Source organism: Polychytrium aggregatum (assembly GCF_025602895.1).
Source record: "Polychytrium aggregatum strain JEL109 chromosome Unknown BJ171scaffold_16, whole genome shotgun sequence".
Classification (NCBI taxonomy): Eukaryota; Fungi; Chytridiomycota; class Chytridiomycetes; order Polychytriales; genus Polychytrium; species Polychytrium aggregatum.
In genome coordinates this window covers 457,735-472,233 of record NW_026516218.1, presented here as the reverse complement: position 1 = coordinate 472,233, position 14,499 = coordinate 457,735, and the positions used below count along the sequence as shown (strand labels likewise).

General features: G+C 56.1%; 5 protein-coding genes across 5 annotated transcripts; all 5 read right to left on the bottom strand.

The window, feature by feature from the left end:
• Positions 1 to 772: 772 nt before the first annotated feature.
• BJ171DRAFT_502976 (uncharacterized protein) lies at positions 773 to 1,971 on the bottom strand. Its single transcript, XM_053110816.1, has 3 exons — positions 1,859 to 1,971; positions 1,540 to 1,679; positions 773 to 969 (listed from the first exon to the last, which is right to left on the bottom strand). Exons 1-3 carry the CDS (start codon positions 1,896 to 1,898, stop codon positions 904 to 906), a joined length of 246 nt encoding a protein of 81 aa, XP_052967169.1. The 5' UTR covers positions 1,899 to 1,971; the 3' UTR covers positions 773 to 903.
• A 214-nt stretch (positions 1,972 to 2,185) lies between these two features.
• On the bottom strand, positions 2,186 to 5,009 carry BJ171DRAFT_502974 (WD40-repeat-containing domain protein). Its single transcript, XM_053110815.1, has 9 exons — positions 4,888 to 5,009; positions 4,579 to 4,780; positions 4,366 to 4,431; positions 4,134 to 4,253; positions 3,814 to 3,956; positions 3,282 to 3,635; positions 2,887 to 2,945; positions 2,663 to 2,753; positions 2,186 to 2,535 (listed from the first exon to the last, which is right to left on the bottom strand). The coding sequence occupies exons 1-9, from the start codon at positions 4,906 to 4,908 to the stop codon at positions 2,320 to 2,322; spliced, it is 1,272 nt and encodes a 423-aa protein (XP_052967168.1). The 5' UTR covers positions 4,909 to 5,009; the 3' UTR covers positions 2,186 to 2,319.
• Positions 5,010 to 5,569: 560 nt separating this feature from the next.
• Positions 5,570 to 6,483, bottom strand: BJ171DRAFT_598670 (uncharacterized protein). Its single transcript, XM_053114857.1, has 2 exons — positions 6,082 to 6,483; positions 5,570 to 5,945 (listed from the first exon to the last, which is right to left on the bottom strand). The coding sequence occupies exons 1-2, from the start codon at positions 6,386 to 6,388 to the stop codon at positions 5,887 to 5,889; spliced, it is 366 nt and encodes a 121-aa protein (XP_052967167.1). The 5' UTR covers positions 6,389 to 6,483; the 3' UTR covers positions 5,570 to 5,886.
• A 231-nt stretch (positions 6,484 to 6,714) lies between these two features.
• BJ171DRAFT_502972 (PCI domain-containing protein) lies at positions 6,715 to 9,447 on the bottom strand. The gene is made up of 9 exons (XM_053110814.1): positions 9,265 to 9,447; positions 9,007 to 9,066; positions 8,718 to 8,846; positions 8,465 to 8,572; positions 8,102 to 8,356; positions 7,879 to 8,013; positions 7,437 to 7,706; positions 7,243 to 7,320; positions 6,715 to 7,105 (listed from the first exon to the last, which is right to left on the bottom strand). The coding sequence occupies exons 1-9, from the start codon at positions 9,349 to 9,351 to the stop codon at positions 6,887 to 6,889; spliced, it is 1,341 nt and encodes a 446-aa protein (XP_052967166.1). The 5' UTR covers positions 9,352 to 9,447; the 3' UTR covers positions 6,715 to 6,886.
• Positions 9,448 to 9,599: 152 nt separating this feature from the next.
• Positions 9,600 to 13,965, bottom strand: BJ171DRAFT_617025 (uncharacterized protein; the record flags this gene model as incomplete). Its single annotated transcript, XM_053115365.1, has 12 exons — positions 9,600 to 10,305; positions 10,438 to 10,544; positions 10,629 to 10,782; positions 11,019 to 11,225; positions 11,303 to 11,461; positions 11,633 to 11,879; positions 12,044 to 12,126; positions 12,312 to 12,424; positions 12,540 to 12,633; positions 12,956 to 13,048; positions 13,246 to 13,370; positions 13,953 to 13,965. The coding sequence occupies 12 exons, from the start codon at positions 13,963 to 13,965 to the stop codon at positions 10,078 to 10,080; spliced, it is 1,623 nt and encodes a 540-aa protein (XP_052967165.1). The 3' UTR covers positions 9,600 to 10,077.
• Positions 13,966 to 14,499: the final 534 nt, after the last annotated feature.

The window sequence follows — 14,499 nt, the reverse complement described above, 5'->3', positions numbered from 1 at the left end:
GTCGGCTGACAAAGACGGATGCGTTGAGTTGGGGCTGGTAGCTGGGTTGTAGAGGGTTGGGCTGGGAAGTGCTGCGGATCACAGGCTTGGATGTCAGCGACAGGTTGTTGAACAGAGTCGACAAGGATGCACGCTGCTGGAAGCCGGCTGTGGCGAGTACGCTGCTGCGGAAGGCCACCACAGGCCGGGCTCGGGACAGGACAGAGGTGAACATGTTGGTGGGTTGGCGAATGAATCGACTGTTGGAGGCGGATGAACTGGTTTGTAGCCGATGGTTGCTGGAGATGAGAACGCGGTTCCAGGACGATCGGAGGGCGACAAGAGCCTGGATGCTGCTGATGGGAAGTCGATGGGACCCAAAAAGAAGTTTCGGGTGTCCTCAAGACCGCAGCGGCAGTTGGAGACAGACCGAGATGCGTTCTGGATCGCTGGGGCGACGGAGCGACGGATACGTCGGGACGATTGCGTTGCGGTGGTGACAGAGCCTGCAAGCGATCGCGGTTTTCTTTTGCGCTCAGGACAGAAAACATGCATTCGAACCACACACGTGACCATGAGGATGTTGCCGGCGAATGCACAAGCAGCGAGCACGGCCGAGGGCCGGCATGAGCAGAGAAGCGAGCGGATGCAGGCGGCCCGCTTGCTGGCTCTGGATAGCATACACGCAATCGAATCGATCCTCGGCACAGATGGAGCGGCGCTGGCTGCCTGGGTCGCTCCGATACGGACGACCGGCTCTCGATACCAGAGCCGGAGAGAGCAAGTCCTTGGCTGATGGAGAGAGCAGTGGTTTATTACTCAAGAGCACAGGATGGCAAGTCAGACGCTCTATCTGTTTACTTTCTCGAGGATTGCCTGATGTAATGCAGGACGGATGGCGGTCAAGTTGCGACTTCAACCGCCTTATTCCGATACAGGCTTGCTCCAGAACGACTCTCCTCGTCGGACTCCGCGGGGCTTGAAGTTTCCCTGCAGACAAGATACCGAGAGCATCTGCGGTGAGTAGAGCGCATACGATGCATGTGGTGATGCATGTGGTGATGCATGTGGTGATGCATGTGGTGATGCATGTGGTGCACGACAGGCAGTGCGTTGCAAGGTGTTCCGGCGGATTCTTGCACAACGTTGGCATCGTCCAAATCGAGAGTGCTTCGAGCCAGCTTCAAGATCACTCAAACTACTCGGTCCCGTCCGTCACAGAGATCCGTGCTGGGATGCAGGCCGTTGTGTGCCTGGGGTCGACCAAAGTGCAGGAGTCATAGCCTCCTACAGCCCGGATCCTTGATCAAGTCTGGTGTTCCGGCAAGACATCGGTCACCCCGAGATGGCTTGGTGCCACTTGTGCAGCACGAATGGCATCACAATATTGGAAACCATCTTTGCATCCGTGCTGCTGCTCCAGATCGCTTGGCCACTAGCCCCGATCCCGGTGGGCTTTCGAGTCCTTAAGCCAGGGTCTGCTCGCGACACCGACCGTTGACGCTGTGGGAGCTTCCAGAGAGGCGTGCAGATTGATCCGTCAGACACATAGACGCTTACCATGTTCCAGACGGAGCCGACATAGAGGACGGCAGGGAAAAGAACGGTCAGAGCAAGCGTGATTTTGATGGTGCGTCGGTCAAACTTGAAGTACGCATGGGTGCTTTCCTTCATATGATACCATTTTTCAATGGCGGGATCTGCAAAATCCAGGATGGAGCGTCACCTGTCTGCGGCGAGCGACATGCGGGCCATCACCGGGCGTTCTATGACCAGAATCGAGCCACAACACGGCGCATCTGCGTCGAGAGTTCTCCCTCGCCATCCCCTACTTCATCGGCGGGGTCTGCGGTTTGTCAGACGGGCACGAGGGGCTTACCGATCAGGACAGGGGGGTATTTATCTCCGTGGCCACCCATTTCGTTGTGTTTGACGGCGTCGTCCGGTGCAGCAGGGTCCCAGGAATCGTCGAGTGTTCAACAACGAGCCAACATCTGCCAAAGGCCGCACTCTCCCGTTTGGCCTGAAAAAACAAAAACCTGGCTGGCTGGCTGGCTGGCTGGCGGGTGCATCACGTGCGCTTAGGTAATGCGCGCCAACCGGGATGAGTCGAGCCGATGGCACACGTGACCAGGGCGAGGTGGCTCAGTCGTTTCCATGAGGCACCAGACCTCAAGCCCGCAAGCATGCATCTCTATAGAATCCGCACTGATGCAGCCTCTCGTGTGAGCGAGTCTGTATTGAGCATGAGAGCAGCCATCATCGATGCGATGCAATTGGGCTGGCGAGACAAGAAAATGACCGAGTCGCAGCCAGACCCTGGGCGGAGGGGACCGGCTCTTAGGCCGAAAAGACGAGCGAGGTGCCGTCTTCCGAGGCCGACACGACCGTCTTGCCGTCCTTGGAAATGGCAATGGCATGAATCACATCCTGGTGGCCGTTAAATACCCGCTCACAGTTCCCAGTGCGAGCGTCCCAGACCCGAATGGTTCGATCGACGGAGGCGGTGGTGATGAGGGGTTGGTCCGAGTGCCATTTGAGCGACGTGATGACGTCCTGGATGTGCCATTCCAACAGAGGTGTGCGGAGGGGTGAATGAAGTGTGGAGTCTGCGTTAGTGGAGGCCAGCAGCTGGGTTCAATTGCACTGCATTGCGTTGCACATCACGGCGCATATCACGAACATCGTGCTTGACAGTTTGCCGCAGCTTGGTGGTCGTGACATCCCAGATAGCCATGCTGCCATCGATCGATCCCGTGGCGGCGAAAGGGAGGCTGGGGTTATACCAGTAGAGAGGGAATAAGTCGATGAATGCGGCTGGATCTGGGGAGATCAACACGTTTCACTCTCCTGGACATCAAGATCATCACGAGATGCCATGGCGATCGGGAGGCAAGATCTACATACACATTCGAGAATCCCACAGCTTGTACCGAGTCCTGGTGGCTCTCAAACGACGCAACAATCTTGAAGTGATGCAGCGATGAGCGGGGCATAGTCGTTGATAGCCGTCGTGGGAATGTGAGAGAAAAGCCAGCGGTCGTTTTAGACAATCCGTCAGTGCGGCTCCTTTCGTGCTGCTGACCAAACACAGTGAACCAGAGGCGAATCGCCCCAGCCCCTGCATCGCAGATACCGCACGGTAGCCACACAATCTCTGGCTGTCGCTCGATACACGATCAAGAGCATTATGCATTTCGGATTCCTAGACATCATGCTCCCTCCAATCTGAGTGCCTCGACTTCCGAGGGGCTGACATGCTGTAACGTTCAAGTTGAATGGCAAACACAGGGTGGGCGTACCTTGCCGTTGCCGATGTGAATGAGCTTGGCAGTGCTGTCGGCCGATCCGGTCAGAGCGAGGTTGTTGTCCTTGTTGATGGCCAGCGTAGTGATTGCGTCGCTATGGAAGCGAGCGTCTTCGCTCGTCAGCTTGAGCTGTGCCGCCGCGGTTTTCGGGTCCCAGATGATGACAGAGCCGTCGTCGGATCCAGACACAATGGCCTTGCCATCGGGTGTGAACTGGCCGCAAGAAACCATATCGACGTGGCCAGAGAAGACGTTCATGCATGTTCCCGATGGAATCTGCCACATCCAGATGGTGCCATCGGCGGAGCCGGCCAGGAGCACGGGCCCTCTGGGATGCCAGTCCAGCCACTGGCAATCCAGTCAAGCAGCCAAGACCATGCCCGATTCGGTTGACAGCCCATATCAGTTAGCACAACGAAACAGCCAGTCGCAGCGGCACCGCCAGCGCAAGTATAGTAATACTGCCAAAGCGGCCGCTCTTCAGGCGGTCTCGTGGATCCATGCACTGCAGCGGACCAAGGCTTACCGAAACTTCGGTGGGTCCATCTAGAGTCACCACCAACTCGCCCGTGGACACCTTGAAGACAAACACTTTGCCGTCCATGCCACCGCTTGCAATGAAGGCGCCGTCAAAGCTGAACGCTACGGCGGCAACGGTATCGCTGTGAACTGAAGCCGATTATCGGATGCGGCATACGGAAGAGTGGTCAGTTCCCACAGCACTTTGAAGGGTCGATCCCATGCGCCTGCTTGCCATTTGGATAACTCGTCGGCGCTCGAGTGCCCTCGATATAGCCAGCGGCTGGTTGCGATTCGGTGCCGCCACGGCGAGCCAAGGCTGCATACCTCCGAGATCAAACATCTTCTCGCCGTTGTCGAGACGCCACAGATAGCTCTTGTCGTCGCCACCACCAGTTGCAACGATGTGTTCCTGGGTGGGATGGAGAGCGACAGTATAGACGGGCTCTGCTCCGTCGGGACAACCGGGGTCAGCTCGTGTGCATTCGTCCCAGGAGCAACGATAGCGGCAGGTTGCTTGGCCAGGGCACAATATCCATATGAACGAGTGTGCTCCTACCTTTATGGTCAAAGAAGCCCTGGATGGAATCGTCGACCAAAACGAAATCCCCGCCCTCCATCTCGTCTGGGATGTTGTCATGCAGAGAGCGGTCAGCTCGGCTCTCTGAACGAATTCTCCAATGGACTCTCCAATGGACTCTCCAATGGATTCTCTGATCTCTCCAGCGGGGCATACAGACAGCTCAGACCCCAGAGAGGATCTCCTGCCTACCTCCTTCCTGGCCATCCTCGTCATCAAAATCTGCATCATCGTCGTAGTGCTCGGCATCGTCGTCGTTAAGCATGTCGTTGTCCATTTCGTCATGATCTACGGCCTCTTCATCCTCGCTCATGGGCTCTGCTTCTTCATTGCCCAGCTCGATGACTTGCTCAATGTCATTTGCATCGATGAATTCATCGTCGGCTGCTTGGCGCTGTGTTACAGGTGGATCACTGTTAATGCAGAGTGCCAGAGCAGCAGCTGAACGAGGTGCCGGGCGGTGTCGACGGACGTCCAGAGGCACTGCCTGGGGGGACATACCTTGGGGTTTCTCGGTGCCATGGCGTGCTTCGTTACTGGTATCGTCGGTGGTTGCTGTTCTGTCGGCGGATGCGATCCAATGTCGCCAGCGGGGTGTTGAAAAGGCCGCCAAAAAAAAGTGGATGTGAAATGAAACACGTGGCCATTCCAAATGCCGCGACACCAGACACAACTGCGGCATCCGACGCAGCGCTCGCAGCGGCCATCATCCGATACACCTAATTCAGAAAAAGCGGGACACCGCCCATAACCCATATGTCAGCGTAGTATGTGATGGCATGCATCCAGATAAGCCATAAGGGCGATGTGGGCGGCGACGGTGCTTGAACTGCTCAAAGTACTTGGCAAACCGCTGCCTCCTGGGACTGGATGCGCGCCCTTGACGCCATGATGCATTGCCAGCGGTGAATGGTGCTCTTGGACACACTGAATACGGAGGCAACTTTTCTCAGGCTATAGATGACAGTGTAGCACGCATCACAGAATGGTCGTGGCCAGCGCACGATGTTTGGAGGCAACGAATTATTCGGTCAATGACCAAAAACCAAGGTGTCCCGTTCTTTCTGGATTGACTGCAATGGCCGTCGTTCATGGTAGACAATTCATGATGCCATCCCCCGCACCGCGTCCCTGCAATGTCGTGGCCTGCCGATTACTTTGAGCGACCATCCACCTGTCCCGTTTCGTGACCGAGTAAAATGTATTGCCTGACATGGGCATGCACAAATGCGTGTGTTCCGATTTGGAAATGAGTAAGCTCTTTAAGATGCAGAGGTTTCGGTGCGCCAGGCGACGGCAATGTCGATGCTCCAGACGGCGCTTGCTGGAACACCACCCTCCCTCCCCCCACAATCTTCATATTTTCAGGGCTGTGATTGAAATCATTGGGCGGCTCGTCAGTGGTGTCTTATCGACCCATCGCTGTAGCGATTGCTGTCGTCGTTTGTCGCTGACAACAGCCAAAGGCCAACAACCGGTTGAAAGAAGAGGAGGCGCGGCTCAGCCGCTGCAGTTTGCCATGTTGTCCTGGATCCGGAGCTGCGTGTCCTGGGCTGCCTCTGTTGTCGCAGAGGGATCGTCGGGCGAATCGGGTCAGAAAGGGCAGAGCGGGCTATGATCAACTCGACTCGACCCAGCCCGACTTGGCTCTCGACACCACGACACACAGGGCTGGATTATGCGGCAGGAGCTTACCACAGGTGATGCTGACGCCAAAGCGGTTCGTGAGTGGCAGCACTTGGCACTCGGTGCCTCCGGGGCAGGCCACTCGCACCAGCTGGCCGTTGTTGCATAGACCCAACGACCCGTCGCCGAGACAGGCACTTTCCTGGCAGGTCTGACCAGCAATGTTGTTTTGCGTCTGGATGCCCTTCAGCGTCTGGGCTGCCTTGGCGTTCTCGCACAGCATCTCACTGCGGGTCGACGGATCGGTGATCTGGATGGGGATGGCAGCGACGGCCGAAACCAGCGCAACGAGCGCGGACACTTGATAGAATCGCATTTCGGTATGACTGGCGGGATGCTCGATGTGATGCTCGATGGGATATGCTCGACAGGATATGCTCGATGGGATATGCTCGATGGGATATGCTGGATGGGACGGCCATGGCCGGCATTTCAATGCGGATCCGTCCATCCAAGCCCGCAATCGTCTCGCTGCTCCTGTGCGCCCTAACGCGTCGCGCCTGAGCGCCGCCGTCTCGTGGCGGTGGGCGCCCCCTGTGCCTCGGCAGAATCCGTCTTGCGGTTTGCATCCAAGACACGATCGTGCTGTGCGCCGCGCCGACGTTGCGATCGCATACTGCGCGGCCAACTGGGACTGTAGAATCACAGGGCGGGATGGAGGGGGTGTATTCAGAACCCAGAAAGTGACACACCCGGCTTAAAAGCAGGGCGTCTGCTTCGGATCCATGTGATGTGTCCTGGCCCTGGGCTGTGCCAATGGCAACACAGTCTCAGTCGCCAGCGCGAAGAGAAAACAGATGCGCGGCAGGCACAATCAGACCGTCTTGGTGATCGAGTACACCATCTCCTCCTTGGCGATCAGGTGGCCGCATTTGTCGATCAGCTCGAGGAGCTGGTTGATGTTGTTGGACCAGTCGTTCAGCACCGCGTTGGGGTCCTTTCGGGCCACAAAGCTGATGACACCGGCCGAGCGGTCGATGCGTGCGTAGATTGTCTTCGAGACCACCATTTTGGAAAGAAATTCCTCCACATCCTGAACACAGCGACAGAGTGTCAGTCCCCGTCCGGGGCACAAGATCTCTGTCAATACTGCTGTTGCTGCTGCTGCTGCTACTACTACTCCTGCTGCTACAGCTGTCATCTGAACCAAATCCAGCTCATTGTGCGTACCTTGACGGGCAGATCCAGCAGCTCGGTTGCACGCTTCGTGCTGATGCGAGTGTAGTACTTTGAGATCACACGAATGTTCTGGGATGTTTGCGGGCAAAGAGTGAGCTCCCATGTCGCCTGTCTGTCCATCAGTCCAAGTAGCGCAGCCCACCAACCAACAACACACTTCTATGGCGGTCTGACCGTATACATACGTGCTCAACGACACGGTCGTGCAGCAACTTCCATCGTCGCTCGCCGTCCTCGGTGCTGGCCTGGAAGATGTAGGCGTTTCGGAGCAGGGTACCATAGATCTCTGTGATCTTGGACCATCGCATCAACTCATCCGTCGTGAAGCACTTGATGAGCTCCTTGTATGGAGCAAGCTTTGCCAGGTTCTTGTCCTCGTTGATGCGATGAATCAAGTCCGATTGCTCGTTGTCGTAGGGCGACAGGATGATGAACAAAACAACAAAGCGCAGAGCCTGTTGCCAATCGGATCTGGGTGTGAGTCCACATCCGTGCACGTCACTCGCTCGGCTTCCTCTCGAGGAATCTGAATCGGCATCAAGCGTTGCTACAACTGCAAATGTCTGCGAGCACTCTTTTCACAGAATGTCGCCCCCCCCCCTGACGCTCTTCTCCAGCGTCTCGCACCTCTGTCCATTTCTGTTCGTCCTCCTGCACCGATGGCGTGTCGTAGATGCGGCGGTAGTACTTGCAAGCGTTGAGCGACTGGTCCGAGTGGACAGCGTGCTGGATCATCAGCTCGTAGTAGCGAAGTTTCAGATCCTGTATCCGAGAGGTACTGAGGTTAGCTGGCTCTCCAGCGCGCTGGCCACAGAAATACATCGTGCCTAAAGCCTCGGGCTGGGCGTACCTGGTTTTCAGGGAGATCAAAGAACTTTTGGCTGACTTTCTTGCTGATCAGCTGAACTTTGTTGTAGTCCTTCTTGGCAAGACACAGACGCATCTGCTCCAGGATAAAATCGGTCTTCTCCCGCCGCTCCATCGAGCCAAAGGTCTCGACCTGCAGCTCGTGCAGAATATCGGCGGCATCGCTGATGTTGCCAGCATCTTCCTTGATCTTGACCAGCAGACGAGTAACGCGCGCACGCTCAACTTCGACATAAATCTGCCAGCGATTGCAAACCAGTCAGTGCTGATCTCGCGGTATAAGGGCAGCCGGGCCACGATGCCGGAGGAATATTGGATCGTCTGCCGGCTCTCTCCCCAGCATTACCTTGCCTTCCGTCACAACCCGCAGGGTGTCAATCAGCTCGAGTTTGGTTTTTTCGTCGGGAGTCTTGTCGATGAACGTCATGGCCTCTTGGGTCATTTTTGTGATGGCCTGCAGCCAGGGTGCAATCGAGACAGGATTGCAAGCAACCACCCATCAGTCGCGAGCCCAGTGTCACTGCATATGTGGACACACATTCAGCCCATGCTTCTCTCTCGAATAGCTTCTGCGCATCCAGCCCAGCAGGCAGACCCACTTGTTTCAAAAGACCATGCTTTTTGGAAAGCAGGACAATGTGCTCATTGAGTCCCTTCCAATCCTTGGCATTGAACAGGATGCGCAGGATTTGGATGAGCACTCGGGTGTTCGAGGCCAGATCGGCGCCCTGTGCGAATCAATCAACGGCACCAGCCAGGTTGGTGAAGAACGATGGTTGGGTCGGCAGTGTTAGGCCGGCTGGGGTCAATCCCGTGCACGACGCCTGGGGTATCGGCTGCAACAAGGCTCGACGGCACCATGCGGACAAGCCTGCAGAGCGACCCTACCGAGCGAGTCTGCTTCTCGAGAACCAGCAGGATTTCCAGGGCTTCAGAAACCTTTCCTTTCTGCTCGTGTCATAACCGGAGTAACAAGCAACACCCATGTACAGATCGAAACAGAGTGTCAGTCGCCACGCATGGTGGAGCCTCTAACTGCGAACACGACCAGATCGGCAGCTCGCAAACGTCCCAGCTCAGGAATGTGGGACTGCTCGTGCCAGTGAGATCAAGCAGAGCCGACCGAGGGCGTCCAGGCGATCCTACTTGCGCCAAGGCTTCGGATTCGGGGATCTGGACGTCGGCGACAGCCGACAGATCCTTCTCCATCTTCACAGGCTGAGAGTCGGTCATGGCGTAGGATGCAGCGACGCAGGTGGAGGAATGTTGAAGCCCAGCGACGGCAGCGGCAGCACGATACAAATCGATGCGGGCCGATGGGGATCGTCGTCCTGGCTGGATCGGCAGCAGGAGCAGCGGAACCGCCAGGGTCAGGCACACGTGACGAGCATCGACACGTGATCGAGTGCCGGGGGTGGCGAGCTTCGGTGTGGCGGTGACATCCAGGGGTCTGATACTCCCGATTTGCTCGGCAGAGTGCAGAAAGTGACGCAGACGGGGATGCAAGCGGCCCTGCCACTCGAAAGTGGCATCCTGGGGACTGACCAAGGCACTTGATAGACCCGAGCCAACAGCGTCTCGGTGCGTGTCCGTGTCCTGCTTCGGCGGTGCGAACGGCGTGAATGTATTTAGGGTCCAAAGAGGAACCGCCGGCACTCTGCAACCAAGAACACGATTCGGCTTGGAAATTTCAACCTCAAAACGGCCAGTGAAATCAAGGACCAGCCCAGGCGATGGCCGTCCGGTCTAGCAGACTGATATCCGCTGCTAAACTGGGATCCTTCTGTCCTTGGCGTACTATTGTCGCAGATTGACGAGATTGTGAGCGGAAGAGTCATCGGTCCTGGCCATAGGTCCTGGCCATCGGTCCTGGCCATCGGTCCTGGCCAGGCTCCGCAAACCGCCATATCATCATTCTTGCCAGAGGCAGCATGCTGCAACATGTCTCGTCATCCGTCGCTATGTACATGCCTTCTTCATCACCCGGATGATGTATTCCACTTGCGGGTTGGACGTGTTCCGGAGCATGCTGATGACTTCTCGAAAGGACTCCTTGGACTCTTGGCCGGCGATGATCTGCTGGAAAACGCCGATGCAGGCGCCTCGCTTGCCCTCCCAATACTCGGGGCTCGGATCCAAGCGCTCGAGAACGTCAAACGCTTTGGCCGAGTAAAAGTACTGTCCCATCTGTTGGTCGAGCGCAGTTGATAGTGCGGATGGGCAGGTGAGCAAGCACAGCCTTTTGATGCACACCCATCAAGACTCACTGCACGCTTGTCCGGCACTTTCTTGAGCAACAACCAGATGAGGCATACACACCTTGTAGCAGTCATTCGCAATCAGCTGCAGCAGACTGAAAGATTCGCTGGAGGTCTCCATTTTCAGATAGAGCTCCCAAGCCAAACGCGCCTTCTTGTTCATGATATCTGCCGGAGGCCAGTGACTGTCAGAATCCCACCAAAGAGGCTCCACAGTCAGCATCGATTGGCAGTCAAATCGCAGCGTCTTACAGCAACGGGCCAAGTGGCTGAGATAGGCATATTCATTTTTGAACTTTTCGTTTTGCACCATCAGCAGAATCTCCTCGGCTTCCTCATAGGCGCCTGTGGCAACTTTGGCTTGCCCATAGTTATAGTTGAACGTGTCATCGTTGTAAAAGTAACCCTGGGAAACGAGTGATGCAGACCGTTCAGCCCTCAGGAGAAGCTCGAGAATCTCTTTCCATCACACTGCGTGGATACGATCACAGCTTTGGAGGCATCGGCAGAAAGCGCCCGACCATCACAGCCCAGAATCGAGCTGCGGCATATCCCGTGTCTCCGATGCCTCATCTCTAATGCAGCTGCACATCGAGACGCCGCACGAGAACAGCATCGGCTCAACTTCGACTTGGCTCCCACCTTGATCGAATTGAGGTAGATCAGGACATCCTCAAACTGCTTGAGTAGGAAAAAGCAGGATGCCATGCACTGTCGGCCAGGAATCGTGTCGCATTCGCTGGCCGAACCGCCGACCAGCTGAAAATACTGCTGTGCAATCTTCAGATGCTCCCTGGACTCTTGCTCCTGGCCGAGGCACGCATTAACGATGCCCTTGAGAATATACTCCTGTGCAACATCATCCAACTCGGTCAGTACGATGCCAGCCGGGCTGCAGCTGAATCAGGAGCGCAACGGTAGCCTGCCTGGGGTGTGGACGGCTCGACATCCTTCATCAGATTGAAGGCTGAGATGATGTCGTCGTTACGGAGGTGATAGATGACCAAGTTGAGGCGCGCTTCTGGAATCACATCCAGAAGCTGTGGAAAGACTTGGAGGGCACCCTCGCCATTCCGGAAGACAACCTAGGATGGAAGAGCTCTCGTCAAGATACTGTCGATCAACTTGGGAGTCACACCGCATATTTATAGCCGTACTCAAGGTCTTCCGCAGCAGCGAGTGGGCTGGTTGTGCCGACGAAATATGGGCGAGGAGTTGCCCTGCAATGAGGCGGAGCAACTCTGGGCACTACCCACCAAGTTGTGCTTGACAATATCTTCGGCAAACTTGAAGTGAGCCGAGGTCTTGTCCGTAAGGGCCTTGAGTTCAGCCTCGGCGGCCTTGCCGTTGTATAGACGGAAGTGGTTGCAGGCCTTAAGATTGACCGTGATCACACTGTCTGGGAAGTGCTGAAGATAGACGGACAGGACCTCCTGGGAGACATCGTAGTAATCGAGCTTGTAGTAACACATAGCGACATAAACGTTGATTGCAAGGTAGTCTCTAGATCATGGTATTTGTAGCGCACACCATGTGAATCAGTTTGATCATCATCCCTTGGTCCAGCCGGACTGTAGGGGATGGGGCCGGGGAGAGAGCGAGTGTGTGGATGCGGATGGTCCATGTGACGGACTGGCCATGCGGTCCTTCCAAAACATGCGGCTCACCTGTTCTCCAACAGAATGCGCTTGTATATATCAATGGCTTCCTGGTAGTGACTCCGGAGATAATGGATCGACGCCAAGCTGAGCTGAAGAGGTGGGATACAGAGCAACGTTAATCATTCACCCGGTTGGTCGAGTCCTTCCGGCCATATTTCCGATCCTAAGGAACAGGATAGACCAGTTCCCAGTGCCTTGGCGCCGAAAAACTTGCGCCATATGAAATCACATCGACTCAGCTCGATACAGGTTTCGGACAGGTTTTTGGCATTACCTGGTCCTCGATCACATCCTGCAGGTTCTGGTGATAGCCCATCAGCCGCTTCTCGTCGTTGAACTTGTGAGACAAGTGGAACAACAGACGGTTCTGCAGCTTGCACGTTGGTCCTGATTCCAAATATCCGGTTATGAGCACTGCAGCCTCGGTGGTGGCTCCTCAACGCAGGATCCCGCACTTCAACCCGCGACTTCCTTGCGCTCGAAATCCCGCCCAGAAGCATACCCTTTTGTGCCTCTTCGTCGGCTTCTTTGTACATGCCCAGGAAAAAGTAGCAGCAAGCCAGATACAGGTGCACCAGCGGATCACACGACGATTCCTGAGTGAGCGCCAGATATGTCTTTTGATTCGATTTCAGCCGATATACGGCACAGTCGCGAGGAGTCACAGTTTCAGCCATGGCAACAAGAGAATTGGGGTGGTTAAAACCAACGACAGCGCAATGCGAGTCGATTTTCCTTCGACTTTATCAGCGACGCACAAAGCGTCGTCTGTTTCCGTATTGGAGAACCGCCTGCACATATCCAGCAGGACACGCTCGCAATCAGAATTCCGAGCTGCAACGGCAAGTCATTACGACTCTGTGCTCCTCGTTGGTGCGGTATCGGAGCTCTGGCGCCCACAGAGTGGAGGACACCAACCTCCATCGCCTTCTTATATTCGCCCTGGTGGAATGCCGCGTAGCCGAGCCAGAGGAGCGTTTCGGTGGTGTATTTGCCTGTGGCTTTTTGAAACTAGATATTGCATGTCGATGCGAGCAGGAAGCGGCCTCTCATTAGGATTTTGAGCATGGGAACTGGAACTCGCGTCATCGGTATCGGCAGCGATATGGATGCAAGTGGCAGCTTGATCACCATAGGCTCATACAACCAGTCGACGTTCCGGCGGTATGCATTCGGCCTCATCGCGTTCAAGCAGCAGGATACCGCACCTCCAAAATGGTGATCGCGCCCGTGTAGTCTCGATTAGCAATAAAGGTTTCGAGCTTTGGGATCTTCTTTTTGTTGTCCCCGGATGCAGACGACGGCGCTGAGCTCGAGCTCACGGCCGGCTTGGCTCTGGAGAGCATCTGAGCGAAGGGCAGCGTCAAGTGGACGAGGGGTAGTTGGGAATGAGTGATCTTCGGAGCCTTCGTATCTTTGGCAGAAATGGACGCACTCTCGCCATCGCCCTCACACAGGATGTACCATCTTGGCAGAATTTATCCAGTTGATAAGCGCAGGCGGTATCGGAGGTGTCTTCGAAGCCGAGTCTCGAGGCAGGCGATGTGGATGGCCGCAACGAGGCGATGTGAACAGGACAGCCCGAAGAAACGATGGTCGGCGCGCCGAGTTTCCAATCCCACACAGGGCTCGGACTGAGGGAGGGGCCGCTGGGTGATTGGGAGCGACACTGATGGATATCCAAGAGTATCAAAGGATCGTCAGAAACTCGCACATCCACCTCTCCCGTGGAGCCATTCCCACAGAGCCATTCCCACGCTCGTCAGCCAGCGGACATGCCGTTTTTCAGAGATCCCATCAATAGCCCAACGGACCCATTCCACCCGGAGCCCTCGGTAGTGCAGATGCTACCGCCCAGGGTTCCAAAACATATCCGCTGGGGCAGTCGGGTACCCTGTCGATCGGCCCGAAGCACAGATGGACAGCATCGCGGCGAGGGAGAACACCCCGATCGACCTAAGCCCGACAGTCCTGTATGTGACGGAAGGAGGCCCAGCGGGTCTGCCCTGTCGCGGAGAGCGAAAGACCTGCCTCAGGGGAATTCTCAGGCCCAAGATCCGGTGCGGCAGCCTCGACAGCCTGGGATTTACTCGACGATATTCAGGAACACTGCGATTCCAGGCCTCGTCAAGCACCACAAGGACGCTGTCCAAGAAATATCGATGCATCGGCCGATCCGTCGTCCGCTCGAGCCCAACAGCAGCAGGGCATGTATCTGCAGCATACACTACGGTCGAGTAGCAAAGGAAGTCATTCTCGAGCTTGCTCCAGTCGGGCTGCTGTCGACTGCATGTTCGTGCTCGACTGCATGGTTCCTGACCATCTGAATCTCGCTTGCTGGCGGCCAGGTTCGGATCCGGCCGGTGCTCCCGGACATTGATATCCTGGAACATGCCCTCAAGACGGTTCGCATGGACGACCCTCCCGTGATGCAGGTGAACGAAGGCAGCGAATACTGCATC